Source organism: Lytechinus pictus, chromosome 7 (genome assembly GCF_037042905.1).
Source record: "Lytechinus pictus isolate F3 Inbred chromosome 7, Lp3.0, whole genome shotgun sequence".
NCBI lineage: Eukaryota > Metazoa > Echinodermata > Echinoidea > Temnopleuroida > Toxopneustidae > Lytechinus > Lytechinus pictus.
Genome location: NC_087251.1, coordinates 35,124,324 through 35,140,807, shown reverse-complemented (window position 1 = coordinate 35,140,807; position 16,484 = coordinate 35,124,324). Strand labels below are relative to the sequence as shown.

At 35.7% G+C, this 16,484-nt stretch overlaps 1 protein-coding gene across 1 annotated transcript; it reads right to left on the bottom strand.

Annotated features, from left to right (window-relative positions):
- Positions 1-3,328: 3,328 nt before the first annotated feature.
- LOC135154654 (latent-transforming growth factor beta-binding protein 4-like) lies at positions 3,329-11,581 on the bottom strand. Its single transcript, XM_064101485.1, has 4 exons — positions 11,518-11,581; positions 10,248-10,520; positions 6,687-6,746; positions 3,329-5,859 (listed from the first exon to the last, which is right to left on the bottom strand). Exons 1-4 carry the CDS (start codon positions 11,579-11,581, stop codon positions 5,702-5,704), a joined length of 555 nt encoding a protein of 184 aa, XP_063957555.1. The 3' UTR covers positions 3,329-5,701.
- Between the last annotated feature and the right edge of the window lie 4,903 nt (positions 11,582-16,484).

Sequence of the window (16,484 nt, the reverse complement as noted above, 5' to 3'; positions counted from 1 at the left end):
GACTATGCTTGATTCTCAATTTACTCTTAGCGCATATATTCACAATATATGCCATATAAGTTGAAAGAACAACAAAGACATTAATTCCACCAGTTTTAATTAACTAGGTCTGGAGAAAAGACTAAGCTCGATTCTAATTTTTTTTCCCACTGGAATATCATTATTGTATCTTAGTTTCGACTTATATTAAGATTTTTGAAACAACCAGGTCTGAAAAAAAGACTTTGGACTTATATTATAATTTTTGAAACAACCAGGTCTGAAAAAAAGACTTTGGACTTATATTATAATTTTTGAAACAACCGGGTCTGGAAAAAAGACTTTGGACTTATATTATTATTTTTGAAACAACCGGGTCTGGAAAAAAAGACTTTGGACATATATTATAATTTTTGAAACAACCGGGTCTGGAAAAAGACTTTGGACTTATATTATTATTTTTGAAACAACCGGGTCTGGAAAAAGACTTGGACTTATATTATAATTTTTTTTACAACCGGGTCTGGAAAAAAGACTTTGGACTTGTATTGTAATTGTTTAATTATCCAGGTCTGGAAAAAAGACTGCACTTTTGTGCTATATAAACGCAGTGCTATAGGGTTTAGTTTTAATTTTAAGTAACTGGGTCTGGAGAAAAGACTATGCTTGATTCTCAATTTACTCTTAGCGCATATATTCACAATATATGCCATATAAGTTGAAAGAACAACAAAGACATTAATTCCACCAGTTTTAATTAACTAGGTCTGGAGAAAAGACTAAGCTCGATTCTCATTTTTTTCCCCACTGGAATATCATTATTGTATCTTAGTTTGGACTTATATTAAGATTTTTGAAACAACCAGGTCTGAAAAAAAGACTTTGGACTTATATTATAATTTTGGAAACAACCGGGTCTGGAAAAAAGACTTTGGACTTATATTATTATTTTTGAAACAACCGGGTCTGGAAAAAAAGACTTTGGACATATATTATAATTTTTGAAACAACCGGGTCTGGAAAAAGACTTTGGACTTATATTATTATTTTTGAAACAACCGGGTCTGGAAAAAAAGACTTTGGACATATATTATAATTTTTGAAACAACCGGGTCTGGAAAAAGACTTTGGACTTATAATAATTTTTTAAACAACCGGGTCTAAAAAAAAGACTTTGGACTTATGTTATTATTTTTGAAACAACCGGGTCTGGAAAAAAAGACTTTGGACATATATTATAATTTTTTAAACAACCGGGTCTGAAAAAACACTTTGGACTTATATTTTAATTATTGAAACAACCGGGTCTGAAAAAAAGACTTTGGACTTATATTGTAATTTTTGTAACAAGTGGGTCTGGAAGAAAGACTTTGGATGTATATTTTAATTTTGAAACAACCGGGTTTGGAAAAAGACTTTGGACTTGTACTATAATGTCTTATTAACCGGGTCTGGAAAAAAGACTTTGCACATTTGTGCTTTATGAAGGCATTACTATAAGATTTTAGTTTAGAACGGATTCGCCAAAAATCCCTTCAAATTTATTACATTTGTGGGTAAAGTCATTATTACATTTGTGGGCGATCAAAAATTATTACATTTGTGGGTAAAGTGCATTATTACATTTGTGGGTGAAATTATTACATTTGTGGGTAAAGTGTTATTACATTTGTGGGCGTTATTACATTTGTGGGTAAAGTGTTATTACATTTGTGGGCGTTATTACATTTGTGGGCGTTATTACATTTGTGGGTGCAACACACCCCCCCCCCCCCCCAAGAAAAAAGTATCACGAACAAAAAAAATGGAGAGAGAAAAAAGAAAGGAAAGAGGGTGAAATATGGCCTTGAAATCAATCACAAAATTATATTTTCGTATCAAGATGGTCATTTTTTCGCTTCGGTCGCTCGCCGATTTTAACAAATATTGTCCCATACAGCATGTCTGCCCCCCTGAAAGATAATAAATCATTACGCTACTGCACTCCATGCAAGATTCACTAGTATGTCTGTTCACAAAATGAGCCCCTCCCCATTTCCAATGGCAAAAATATGGATGGGCGTGGCACACATCGAAGCGTAAACATGCAACCGCTGACGGTCACACTCGCTGGACACGATTGGATATCGCGCTTGAAGAGAGATGCCGGATTCGGGTCACTTCAAGAGGTCAAGCACGCACTACAGGGTGGGGTGTTGATATGTGAGGCAACGACGACGGATAAGAAGTCCCATTTCTCTAGGTGTTTGAAAAACAAACACACAATCAGTGCTAGGTATACACGGGATGAGATTAACGCTAAAGTGCTTACTGAAAGATGTGATATCGTCCGATATCACAGAAAGAAATGAAGACGAGTTCTGCTCCAGTAGGCCTACATGTTCATAAAACATGGAATTACTTTAGATATTCAGACCATCCTAGATTCAAAGCTATATCAAATGAGCAATATCATGTGATTGCTAAAATAAACTAAAGATTAATTCGCATTGAATAGAATGCTTCGAATGCCGGATTAGAAATGATCTCGTCTATGCCCCCCTCCCCCCTCTCTTTCTCTCTCAGGCTCCCTCCATCTCCCCATTTATCTCCTTATCCTCACTGTCTGTTTGCCTCTCTCTCCCTTCCTCTTCTCATTTTTACTCCCTACCTTTATACCTATATAAACCTGTTGAAAGTGAATTCATGTTATCGCAATATCAGAAGGGAAACTACGTGAGGTACGGCACCAAAAAAAAATATCCGCAAAACAATAAACATTATCGTACTTGAAGGAATGCCACTGAGAGTCACAATATTCCTCGATGACATATTCAACGAAGTCTGGGTGAATAAAAAAAATGTGAAGATGGGTACAAGAAAATAACTTTTTAAATTCACGCTTTTTTAAGTATAAACAGGGAAGGAAAATCATAAACCATAATCTGAAATCAATACGTTTTTCAGTTTGAGATCAATAACAAACATATTATTTATTTATTTATTTATTCATTTATCTATTTATTCATCTATTTATTTTTGTATTTATTTATTTATTTGTCGTTTTATTCTAACAGGGTAGCCCTTTCAGTTACAAAAACTGCTCGACCAAGGGGCCCTGTATCAATAGAATTAAAAACATAACAAAACAATATTACATCAAAATAGTCAACAAAATGAACATAATAATCAATGAGAAAGAAAAAATGCAATACATAATAGTAAAAATAAATCAAAATCACTAATAACAACAGAAAGTTTTACTCCTGTTATACTCCTGCTTTCACCGTAATGAATATAAAAACATATTTATTTCGCAATCATTGTGTTCCAAAGAGGGTTTTCTGCGGGTTTTTTTTTTCTACATTTTGCTTCGGATGATGGTAAATTTTCGTATTAGTACTCCTTCTGTCACTATAATGAATATGAAACACATTTATTTCGTAATCATTGTGTTCCAACGAAGGTTTTCTGCGGTGTTTTTTTTACATATTGCTTCGGATGATGGTTAATTTTCCTACTATACTTCTGCTGTCACTATAACAGTGTATAATGATTACAATTACATTCATTTCATAATCATTGTGCTCCAAAGAAGGTTTTCTGCGGGTTTTTCTTTTACAATTTGCTTCGGATGACAGTTAATTTTCCTACTAGTACTCCTGTTGTCACTATAATGACTATAATTACAATTATTTCGTAATCGTGTTCCAAAGAGAGTTTTCTGCGGGGGGTTACATTTTGCTTCGGATGGTGGTCAATTTTCCTCTTCTCATGTAATAATTTCCGCCTTCTCCTACATGTGTATCAGTCTATTAGGGAAGAATGTAGATGAAATGGAAAGAAAGCTTATAGTCATTAACATCGAGGATAAAGCAAAAATTGGTGATTGGTGGTGATTTTTTACCTGATTGCTAAGAAAGCATGAATGCTTGTAAGCAAGCAACCAGAGGACCGACGGCTTAAGGTCCTCTCCAAAGATGGTATAGTATTGGTAGAGAAGTTGAAGAATAATTTAAAAATAAAAACAAGGAGAAGAAAATGGAAAAGGGAAACGAAGAAGACGAATAATAATAATAAGAATAAGAAGATGATGACGATGACGACGACGTTACAAGAAGTAGAAGAAGAAGATGAAGAAGAATAAGAAAGAAAAAGGAAAAAAGAAAGAAAGAAAGTTAAGAAGAAGAGGAGAGGGATAATCAGGACATAAGATATTAACAATGAAGAATCCTCAAATGTTTTATATCGTTTTTGCACATAACGCACTCAAGAACAAGAATTTGCACGTACACAAAGTGTCTTTCGTCAAAAATTATTTCCACTATGTTTTTGACACACTAATGATTCATCTATATAAAAGCACGCTAGATAACAAAAGAAGAAAATACAAGAATAAAGGTACGTGCCGCCATTAAGACCACACACAAGTTATCTCATAAACAAGGTGGTCCGTAAAGACACGAAACACGAAACGCCTCGATGCCTCACCAATACGTAATTGACATAATTATTCTTGGCGATAATAACAGTTTGTTGAAAAATAAATACGAGACACACGTCAAAACTTCGCATGTCCCTCATCAATTCACTAGTGTATTTCCAAGTTCTAGCGTATAGACCTCACCAATATTACTCTAAAATATGTAAAAACAGTAAAAACGATCGCTATCGATTGAAACAAACCAAGAACGCCAAACAGTTTTTATCGTTTTCTGCCAGGGATTTTTGTTAAAAACATCTCCTTAAATGGTGGATATAGAAAGTACTTACCGCATAAACACCTCTTTAAGAGAGGGAAAATCTTGTTTTGATCATCAAGTGAATGCGTTAAAAAAGACTGCTTATTTCAAGGACTGCGTCTCATGATTTGAAAAGGTTGCGAGGCCTTTAACGTTTAGCAAACCCCTTACCATTTCATATAATTTCGCACGTAGCAATAATAGACAATTGTGGCGTTCAAGAGCCTGAAGAGGGACATGGTTTTTTTACTTCATGTAGGCCTAACAAAATATAATGTTTAAAAGAAGAGGAATGTGCTTATTTAAAAACGAGAATAATAATTATACAGAACGATAGAAGACGGTGAATAGATAAAAGAGGGTAAATCATCGCCGACATCTACTTTTCCGTTTATTGGAAAGTGTATACGGATGAATAGGTAGATTGTGAGATAGGTACTAAAAGTTAAATGGTCTCCGTTAATCCTGCAATAAAGCATTGTAAGTTAATGTGGTCCGAAATGTCTGAATTGTATCATCAAGATTTGCAAGAGACGGTTCTGACACGCCTCTTATCTTAAACCTGGATTATCCTACATTACATACGCCATTAAAAGACCACCGAGGGACTGGTGGTATGTATTTTACACAACGAAAATTGCACTGAAAGGGGAGTAACCACAGTCGCTTAACACCTAATAGCACCTAATAAAAATCATGTAGGCCTAAATTGGCCTACATCACTAGTTATAAGCCGCTGCTATCTGGAACAGCATGGCCCCTGTATGAAGCCAATATATGTGAATTAACAGCCAACGGGAAAATGAGCATTCGACAAACTTTACCCAAGTCGTTTCATCTACCAGGGAGTTAACTCCCTGCATCTACGGCCTTGCAGTTTTTGCAGTATCCACAACCACAAGTGCAGTACACACCTGCGTGTCTGACACAATACCAATACACCACATGGTGGTAAGAAAAATTGCAAATACTGTCCGTTGGCTATAGTTGCCACACCAATGCTATATCCACAAGCTCAAAGTGCAGTACTCACCTACACACTGTGTTCCTGATGTATCCGACATGTAGCCCTCATCACAACGACACCTGTAGCTACCCTGTGAGTTCAGACAAGTACCGTGCATGCAGATGTTGTCAAATGCAGTGCATTCATCCACATCTATAAAAAAAATGAGAAGGGGTGTTATAATAAAACATTTTATTAACCGATGTTAGTCATTTTGGTTAGTACACGGCTCTTCAAGCGGGCCCTATGCTGAGCTTGAAGACAGTTTCAATTTCTTTGGCATGACTTTGCCGGGGATCGAACCCATGGGTCCTCCGTTCATGAGGTAGATGCTCTACCACTGTGTCACCATGCCAGATGTTGAAAACATGAAAATAACTTTATATCATAAAATGACATAGACGTGGATTCCTACAAACTCTACAACTCTTTTACTACTACGTTACATTCGTTGAAAAGCTGTTTCCTACTTATTTTATTTCCACTTACTTCAACCAAAGTTTCGTGCACTAAAACTGTATCAAGCATAATCGATATTCTTCCAGAGGTATATTGATTCGATTGATTAAGCGATTCTAACCCATACTAGCGAGTCTACGATGGTTATCAAACTACATCGTTAAATGTGTTAACGTTTATAACTAGTTGCCAAGGACACGATTTGCGTCATGAAACCGTGTTCTTAATCGTAGAGTAATCGTAGTGATCGTGGCACATCGTATAACATCAGTCGTGGCGATCGTATTGACCGAAGACAAAATTTGGACGGTTCAAAATGTTTGCTCGTGAACAGCTACGAATAGCCAATCGCGGCGTTGGTAACGGATTGCACGAATATGGCAACGAGATATTTATAAGAAAGAAAATGAATATCCTTATTTACCTAAAATAAAAATACGTTTGAAGTACTACGGTAGTACCGATATTAATTACTTAAAGAGGGAGTTCAGAACCTTAAGGAGATGTCTTGATGAACTTACCGATACACTTTCCAGTATCCGGTGATTTCTTGAATCCACGGGGACAATGCAGTTCCTGCCCTGTTGGGAGAACCAAAATCAAATCAACAACTTATTTGACGTCATAGTCTCACCGACAACGAACACCCCATGAAATGTGAACAAATAACAATCGCATTAAAACATAATGTATTGTTCGATTCAACATGATCTTAATCTGAATGTTTTGAAAAATACCCATTTCGTTGCTAGATACAGGGTATCCCTAGCGAGCAAGGGAAAACGGCGACAAGCCACGTCAATCCATGAATAGGATATAAACAGGGATATAAAAGTGGTGATTTTAAAAAAAATTCGTAGTCAAATCAAATTATCCAGGGAACTTCGTATTATTTTCTTTATTATCTTTAGTTAACTTTTCTGTTTTGTGTCAGTTTAAATTCTAGTTGTTTTGATAACATAATTTTACACGGACCGAAAATGCATAGAATCTATCGGTTTATTGCATGACACATAACATAAAAAATCTTGTAAGCAATTCTCCAAATACATATCTGTATCAGCATAGAACATACACGATAGAATACTGCTGAATGCATCTAATAATCGGATTCGCAAAAAAAAAAAAACACGGAAAATTTATCGTTTATCACCTTCAGTGAGACAGCGCCGTTTCATTCATTCGCTCGAATGAGATCAATAAGTGATATCATTTTCAAAGAAATATGCAAAGAAAAAACCAAATCTGAATGAAGTACATTACAGAATTCATTCCACATCATATTTTTCTTTATTTACCGAATGGCATGATTTGAGCAGAGAAATAATTTTTACTATCGCCCTGCTAAAAAAAAATGGTGTATAAAACAAACATTTTTATTCGGGCAATAGTAATAATTGTTTCCTTCCATTTATCTTGAGATAAGAAGCCGATTGTTTTTCCCTCGACCTTCAGTCTTGGGGAAAAACAGTAGGTCTATATATCAAGACTACTTTGGGTGATACTTTTTACTTTTGCCCTCGTAAGCAGGCAATAATTACGTAATATAAATTGATGCAATCATTATAATTGCATAAGATAGCTTATAAATGTTTTCACATCTACTGCTGAAAGTCCCGAGGCTACATGCAACAATGTAAACATTAATCAAATGCCTAAATCACACTAGAAAAACACATCATTATGGCTGATTAATATTTTTTCATATCTTGATTTAAAAAAAGAGAGAAACAAATATCAAATGTGAAAAATTCACCCATGATCGAGATTACATTGCCTGTAACTGGAATCCAGGGGCTCTCATTCACATATCTTGTTACATCATTATAGCAAGTGATAGTGTTATAAGCTACTGGAATCCCTCGATTTGATTGGCTAAGATCAAATTCGATACAGATTCGAGTGTGCAATTATCGATTAAAATATTTTTGGAACAAGGGGCATTTATTTTTGGGATAACCCTTGCAGCTTCAAGGGAGATGTCAAATAGGAGAAAATATTAGACTAAAAACGCACCAGCATGGAAGCAGAATATTGTTTGGAGACAGCGTACAGGCAACCGTTTTGATAAGTTGAACCCTACAGGCTTTCAAAATGTTTGTGAGGCATTTGGAAGGATTTAATGTGACAATTTTGACCGAGTTCACACATTCTTTGATAAAGAAATACAAACACAATTGGTTACATGGAGTTATATGGATTATGACAAAAGGTACGACAATCTGTCGGCCGTATGATAAATTCCCACTTCCCTTTCACCGAGAAACGATAATATGGAAGTGTTTATAAATATGCCGTTGCCCGTAAGGGTCAAAACACAAAATCTCTCCAAATTTCGATATACGGGCAACAAAAGAAAAAAAGCTATTATAATGCTAGTACGAAGCACAAAAATGCTGGACAATTATAGGGCTTTGTGTAGCTTTCAGCTATGTCACCTGACTAAACTACTTACTAGTTTGTTAAAATGTGAAAAAAAAGTGTAAAGAATGAAAGAGACGTCGCTTGATATTTTGGATATGACATAGTAGAAATTCGGCCATGAAACTTATGCGTTCGTTAACCCCTGTGCATTTTTATTGTATTTTATTTCGAGCAAATAATACGAGGTGGATTTGAAAAAATATATATATATTTTTTTTCATATTGTTTTAATAGTTTGAATAAATATTCTGCAAGATTATGATATTATATATAACGTTTCGTAAATATTGATATGCATTCGGCATTATGGTATTTATTATTAAATCAGCTTAACTTGACCGAAGGCACTGGCGTACGGGAGTTGGGGGCCATGGACCCGCAAAAAAATTCGCGACCAAGAAAAGAAAGGGAGAAAAGAGGTCAATATTTTGCTCGCTCACTTCGCTTGCTGCCCGATAAGAAACGTTTGGTCCCCTCAAAAAATTTGCCTCACAACGCCCCTGATTGTAGGTTCCAATTATCCAGTTAAACAGTAAAAATCAAATGTCTTAATCATCAGCTGATGAAGCGTATAGATCATCCATAAAACTATCTTCAATTTAACAAACGTTATTCATGTGCTTTAATGTTCTTCCTTTCATCTGTTTCAGACAGGTTTTTCTTCGGCGTGCGACACGCTTGTTTTATCATTTGACAAACACTTCATGACAGGTTGAAAGGGGTTTAATATGTCAATGAAGATTTGTCAACCAATCTCTCATTAAGCGGGTGGTCTTTATGTCATGACTTGATAATCTCACATGAGCGTATCCAACAGTATATCAAAGTTTCGTTTTTTTTCGTCCAGTTCTGTTTTTAAACATCGCAAAGACTTTGACATTAAATTTAAGAGTGTCGATGGAGTGGACTCATTCGTGTCATTGGTAAATTACAGGAGACCACCGTTACCCCCAGCCCTATCCCCTCTTCCTGTTTTTGGTAATCCGATTTGTTTTCATACCAATAATGGAAGCTATATAGAATGCCTTATTATCAAGGGTGAAGAATTGACGATGGAGGTATCCATAAAATCACGATAAGATTACGAAATCCCATTTATACCACAAAAGCTGTGAACAACAAAATATTCACCTTTCTGCCAGTTTGGTGTAATAATGTTTAATTTCAATGATAAAAAGAAATAATGCAAACCCCAAAACACCATATGTCTATTATTTCTTTCCGAAATTGGTTATCTTTTTACACAGGGGTGTCACTCCATTTTTTTTTTACCCTCCCTGGCCACAGCCTCCTACTTCAACTCAGCCGAGTTTTGGCGAACTTATACGTTATCTTTACAATCGCAGTCATGTTATTGCCAAAGCAGAATTAAACAGAAAAAAAGTCAACATATCAACTAAAATCACCATAACTCTTTGTTTCTCTTGTTATTGGGTTTAATATGTTTTTCTAGTTTAAATTTCACTCTTGAAAGGGATTTGTCAAAGTAACTAATTTATTGGAACGTGTGTCCGACCGATAAAAATGATCGATATCAAGCAATATTCTGTCTGGTAGATGGTTGGTTTTGACAATTTTTTGTCGGACGGACACATTCACCAACATTATGCTTACTTTGGCCATTTTTTTTAAAGAGTGTACCCTGATCAAAGTCTTACCTAACATCTGCGGACAGGCGTAACATCCATTACCCCACCCCTGCCCAACGGAAGAGCAGCAATCATCGTGGAGGGTAGTGACGTCACTCAATGGAGCCATACAATGCGAGGAGCTCACTCGTCGGAAGCACGGACCCCTCATGGTGAAACGTGCCAGGGTGTGGGACGACGGCAGACTAACAGCGCCTGTCGAGTACGACGACGACCCCGATGATGAAGGCGATAGGTGCGATGACGTGTAGGGTCGCTGACCGTTCGTTGATACTACGTTACCTGCAATGAAATAAATTCATTTAATGTTACTTTCTAATAAAAGAAAAATGTATTGACGAAATTTCGGGGATAAAAGAAAGAACGTTAAATAATTTTTTTTCAAAAATGTAAAGGTTTAATTCAGTTCAAAATAATACTTAAATGAACTTTCGTGAGATAATCGAGTAGATAACTATTCATTTTTCTCTTTATTTTGAATAATGAACAAAAAAATAAGAGAAAAAAAAAGAATTACAAATATCTATTTCCAAACATTCCAAAGAATAAAATAGTCAGAAAATAAACAAACAATGCATCAATGAATACAGTCATGTTACATAAAAGCAGCCTGTATTAAACCTAATTTGCAGTTCTAATAGATCAGAGATTCTTTTAGGCCTATACGATCTTTGGAGACATGGTTTGGATTCACTCAAATAAAAGACAAAGGACGAGAATTCCATCATTTCATTCTCATTAAGCCTCTCACAGTGCACGAAAAGATCCCTTGCATTACAACGATCCAAAATCTCATATGCTCCAATCAATCATAACGATGACAGCTTCATTGATTAACATTAACAAGATGAAAGAGATACCTAAAGTATTAAAGAGATTTACACTTATCATGACACATGCGTCATAATTGCTCGAGACTGTAAACATGGCCAATTTGCAGACGGAGCAAGCTACTGTTGCTAGAAATGGTATGACAGCTCCCAAAAGGCTGTCTTCTGAACAAGGTCTTTCCCCTTAACAGGTGGGATATGTAATATTTACATCAAGATCATGGGTGAAATTTATAGGAGCAAGATTAAATTGAGATGTATTCTGGTGTTGAGGAATCATGCTGAATCGAGGAATTTCTTTAAAGGCAAGTTAACATCATTAAACATAGACAAATAAAAGTACGACATAGGAAAGGGTCGCTCGTCGAGGGGCCGGGGACACCAAGTCTCACATTGCTAACAGGTCAAAGTAAATAAGTCACATAGTTGACATTGTGTAAAGCTATTACCAAGAATGTGTAATTTCCTGAGTTTATGTGACTTCAAGGGTATTGTGTGGTAGGCTTTTGTCATAGTTCAATCCATTTGATCCTACTATTTGCCAGTAGCAGCATCTATATTTATGTGTGGCTTGGTCGAAGGGTCACATGCAACTCCAACCCACAAAGAATTCGATTTTCCTTTCAATTATTCTGTATTGGGAAATTATATTCAGTGTTTGATTGCTTAAAAAAAACGTCATGAACTCTGGAAAAAAGCAAGTAACAAAATCAGTGTCTCATTGTCTAACACGCATGTCCCACTCGCCTTATCCCCCCCCCCCCCCTTTCTTACAATTTTATTTTCATTTCTGAATTTTAATTTTGTAATTTCAATTTGAAATTTTAAAAAGAAACATATTTATTCGTTACCGATTAAAAAAGTAATGACTAAATGCGCCAATATCTCTAGCTTTAATACAGAGCCAATGCTCGCATCTTCATTTAAGCAGTCACAACTTTTGACCAATGACGTAAGCTATCGAATAAAAAACCAATTCTCTTTGATAGCAAATGTGAGGGTAGAAGAAGAAGAGATTTTCGGACAATATAGATTAAAACAAGAAAATAATTTTAATTAATCTAAATTATTATACCGACCACATTTGTAAAACACGATTGGGTGACTTGAATTGATTTTGATCCAATATGGCTGATTTCTGTGTTCTAATTAATCATCTTTTGATATGGGTAAATAATCTTCTGGATCTTGTGTAATGGACTTCGTCTGACTCCAATGGATTTCAATGAATAAAAGCTGTGGTAGAAAATCACTTCTACTGCAGGAAAATTTAGCGTCCAGGATCTCTTTCAGTTGTAGTACACATTGTTTCATTTTGGCGCTCTGTTCATTAATTCAATTTTACTCCGATGAGTGTAATTCGAAATAAATCAGTATGTCCGCTTTTAAAGCTATTTCTGAAAATATATTTCATCAACCATTACCAATAAGATTAGTAATATAACAAAAAAATAAATAAAAAAGAAGTGATGGAAATAACAAATAAAAAAGAAAGAATGGCATTCTAGAAGGTAACATCTAATGTCAGCCTCACTTAAAGGACAAGTCCACTCCAACACAGAGTTGATTTGAATAAAAAGAGAAAAATCCAACGAGGAAAACACTGAAAATCTTATCAAAATCGGATGTAAAATAAGAAAGTTATGACAGTTTTAAGTTTCGCTTAATATCACAACAGTTATGTGCACATCCCTGTCGGTATGCAAATGAGGGAACTGATTACATCACGCACTATTTCTCTTGTATTTTATTATATGAAATATCCTAATTTTCTTCCCATTGTCCTGTGAAACAAAGGTTTATTTATCCCTGAACATGTGGAATTACTATTGTTTAACATGTAATGGTTCAGTCAAGTTTGTCCTTATTGTCAAATCTGTAAAAATTGAAATATTGTATAATTCAAACAATAAAAAACGAAAGAAATAATGAGTGAGGGACATCATCGATTCTCACATTTGCATGTGACTAAATTTCGCATATATTTTGTGAAAAATAAGAAAATTTTAAAATGTCATAACTTTCTTATTTTCCATCAGATTTTGATAGAATTTTCAGCATTATTCTTGTCTGATTTTCTTCTATCGATTTAAATCAACTTTTTTTTTTGAGGTGGACTTGACCTTTAAAAGTTCAATCTTATAGGGAGATAGATTGTAACCTTGAGACTAGCACCATAATAAACACGAGAAAAACTAACATTGTCTATTAACTAAACCTTTTAGTTTTTATGCATTCAGGCATGGTGAATTAAGTGACCCCCCCCCCTGCCGCATTTTCCCCCCGAAATCCTATCACTTATTATCTGACGTTCACTCCAATATAGCCTTTTCTTGCTTTCTATCTTATTTCTTAACCCCCCTCCCACCCCACCGTACCGTGTCCTACAATAAAGTTGCCATAGTATTAGAGAAAATGACTAATATATTTCCCCTCATTTCAAAGATGAAATGAATTTATTTCAAAGGTCTTGTTATTTTAAGTCACAAAATCTGGGTAAAAACATGTACATGTATGGTGCAAACCGTCAAAAGTGACTCTTTATTTTAATTTCCGCGGAGACTGACCAATGCGATTCATCTGCAAACCAAACCAAACAATCAATTTTTTTGACAGCATATCTAATCTTTTTCCGAGTATCTCTCCAACGAAATATTTTAATAAATTGTCAACAAGACATTATGATTTATGAAAGTTAAAAATACATGCAAGAAAAATCCTTCATGCTTTAGAAGTAACACGCATGGATTACAAAGGCATTTCCATGACGTCATTGGAAGATTAAAATTAATAGCGGATGGAGGGTGGTATCAGAGAGATAAATGTTAAGTGATTTTAAAATGGTGTATAGGGATTTGGGATGATGAAGGTATCAGGGGAAGTAGGGCGGGAGCTGCCTGGTAAGGAGAGCAGTGAACGAGAGAAAGACTGGCCTGGAAGGTTTGGAAGGAACTCTCGCCCTGTCAATGTGGCCTACTGGCTGTTGGATGTAAAGAGTTCAACAGGCAAAGCGCTCAGGTGATGGTCAAGATGATGAAGAGTTTGCAAGAGCTGAGATATGAAAGACAAACTGCAGTTGCAAAGGAAATGGTGGATGGTATTTTGGAAAGAATTTTAAAAAGAAGTGGCATCTCAAAACAACTCAATGCTCAGAGAATTCGAGGAATACATCAGGAATAATTACTAGTATGTGGTGACAGATTATCTGAGTGCAATTCAAAAAAATACGAACACTAATTAACAAGTTAATGACCTAAAATTGAGATTTGAAATAATATCTCCAAAAAGAACCCTTTCAAAGTCTTGACTGAGTAGTCCAATTTACCAATTTGATTACAATAAATTGTTCTTTGTCTGAGATTAATCCTTCGTTCATTTCCAGCAAATTTTATCGAATTCCTGAATCAATTAAAATCTGCTTCGGTGAAGTATGTACAGATATAGTATTTCATAGGATTAAATTGTGACGAGTCTTTCCGTTCAGGAGCGCACAAAGATGACCTAGCGCATATTTTGTCTCGTTTTGCAGGATCCTGCAGAAGTGAATTCTGTTAATACACTTCATTGGTTGGAAATCCCAGTGGTGTCTTCAAGGGCATTGACTTGTACCTGGATGTTGTCACGGGTCTCCTATCTAGAACTTGAAGAGGGATGAAGAAGGCGGAAAAGGGGCGGGAAATGGTGTGTCATCCCAAAGAGAGCATGCTTGAAAATACTAATCCGCAATAATCGGGACCAGACAAGTCTTACCATTTATGGTTCTAATCACCTGTAATGACCTCATTAGAATAAGGCACAGTAATTGACCCGAGGAACGGCATCGAATTCGATAAGAGTGAGAAATAAAATTACTCTGAGTGTCCTGGGAGTTTGAGGTGGGTCCATCTTTAGAATTTCGTCGAAGCAGACTCCCCTCTTGACCGTGATGACGTCAGAGTTTGTACAATCATGAACAAAACTAGAGGTCAAGCATAACGTTTGCTCCCGTTTGTACGAAATTAAACATTCAGTTTGGGCTTTCATTTAAAGTATCTCGGCTGGAAAGGTGAGTCTCACAGTGTGTCCACAGTGTGAAAAATAAGCATCTTCAACCTGTTTAATAAAGGCATTTTAACGGTGAGAATCACATCTTGATATATTCCACTATGTGAACACACTGTGAACACCGTGTTCTTCCCACCAGTGAAAGAAATAAAGGAGTTTGGCAAAATGGAAGAAATACAAGTGATTAGTGAGAGTTGATAAAAGAAGAGAAGTGGTTAATGGGAGGTTAGTTAAATCATGTAAATGAGAAGCTCAATCATGACATTAACCCTGGAAACATAGATATAGTATATACATAGTAAGACATGTGGAATAGTTAGGCAGACTATAATAGTCGAGTCGATTTAAAACGCTTCAACCCCCCCCCTCCCCCCCACCCCGAAAAAAAAATCTAAGACGATCGTATTTTTTCAATGATAGTTATCCGACCTCTGGAAGCAAATGCCCAGGGACGTTGTCAAAACGGGAAATCCCCGTCATAGAATCTGAAACTTGATTTGGTTTGTTTTATGACTAAGCTCAATCCGCTAAAGAAAATGTATTCAAGATCATCATGATCATGGCATCTTTATTTTTTTAAAGTACAATGAACCCATTAAAAGATTAGAATACGAGGACCTAGAAAATTATTTTGTGCTGACTTTACCATCAGGTCCCTGGTTCGAAGCCACTGGAGCACTTTCGTCTTAAAAATAAACAAGGAGCCTTTTTTTAAGCTGCTTAGGTAGGTAAGTCTACATTTTGCTACTATCTACCAAGGTTTTATAGGGATCCAGTTAGCCCGTATAGGATGTACGATCATGGATTTGCGACATTAGCGAAAGCACCGTGCCATGCAATCCTAACTGCATAAGATAACTACTTGAAATAGGTGACGACATACCTGTACTGCATAAGGTAATGCGCTGAGCGGATTAATGATAACATTACAAACTAAATCGAGTTGAACGGTTATTGATTTCTTCGAATTTATATATATTGCCAAATGTTCTTTTACGAAAGTTAATTCGGGCTTGGTTTCCATGAAGAACAATTGGCTACATTACAACTGAATTCCATGTTCTGTCAAGGACACTGAGAAGGCAATGAGAACGTTATTGTTTTTGAAAGGAACTAATCTATAAAAATGCGATGTCATTGTACTCACTGCGCTGCAGGGTGACGACATGTCAATACTAGGTAATTTAATTATCTTTTGAGGACGATTATTTCATTTTCAACCCATCTATTATGCAAAAGGCAAACGTATTCAAAGAATTGTTAATTCATATTCCTCCCAAGAGACAAAAGAAAGGATAAAATCGAAAATTGGACTTCGCAATTTTAGGTTAATTGACCACCCATTTCAAGATATATGATTGACCTGTGGTCA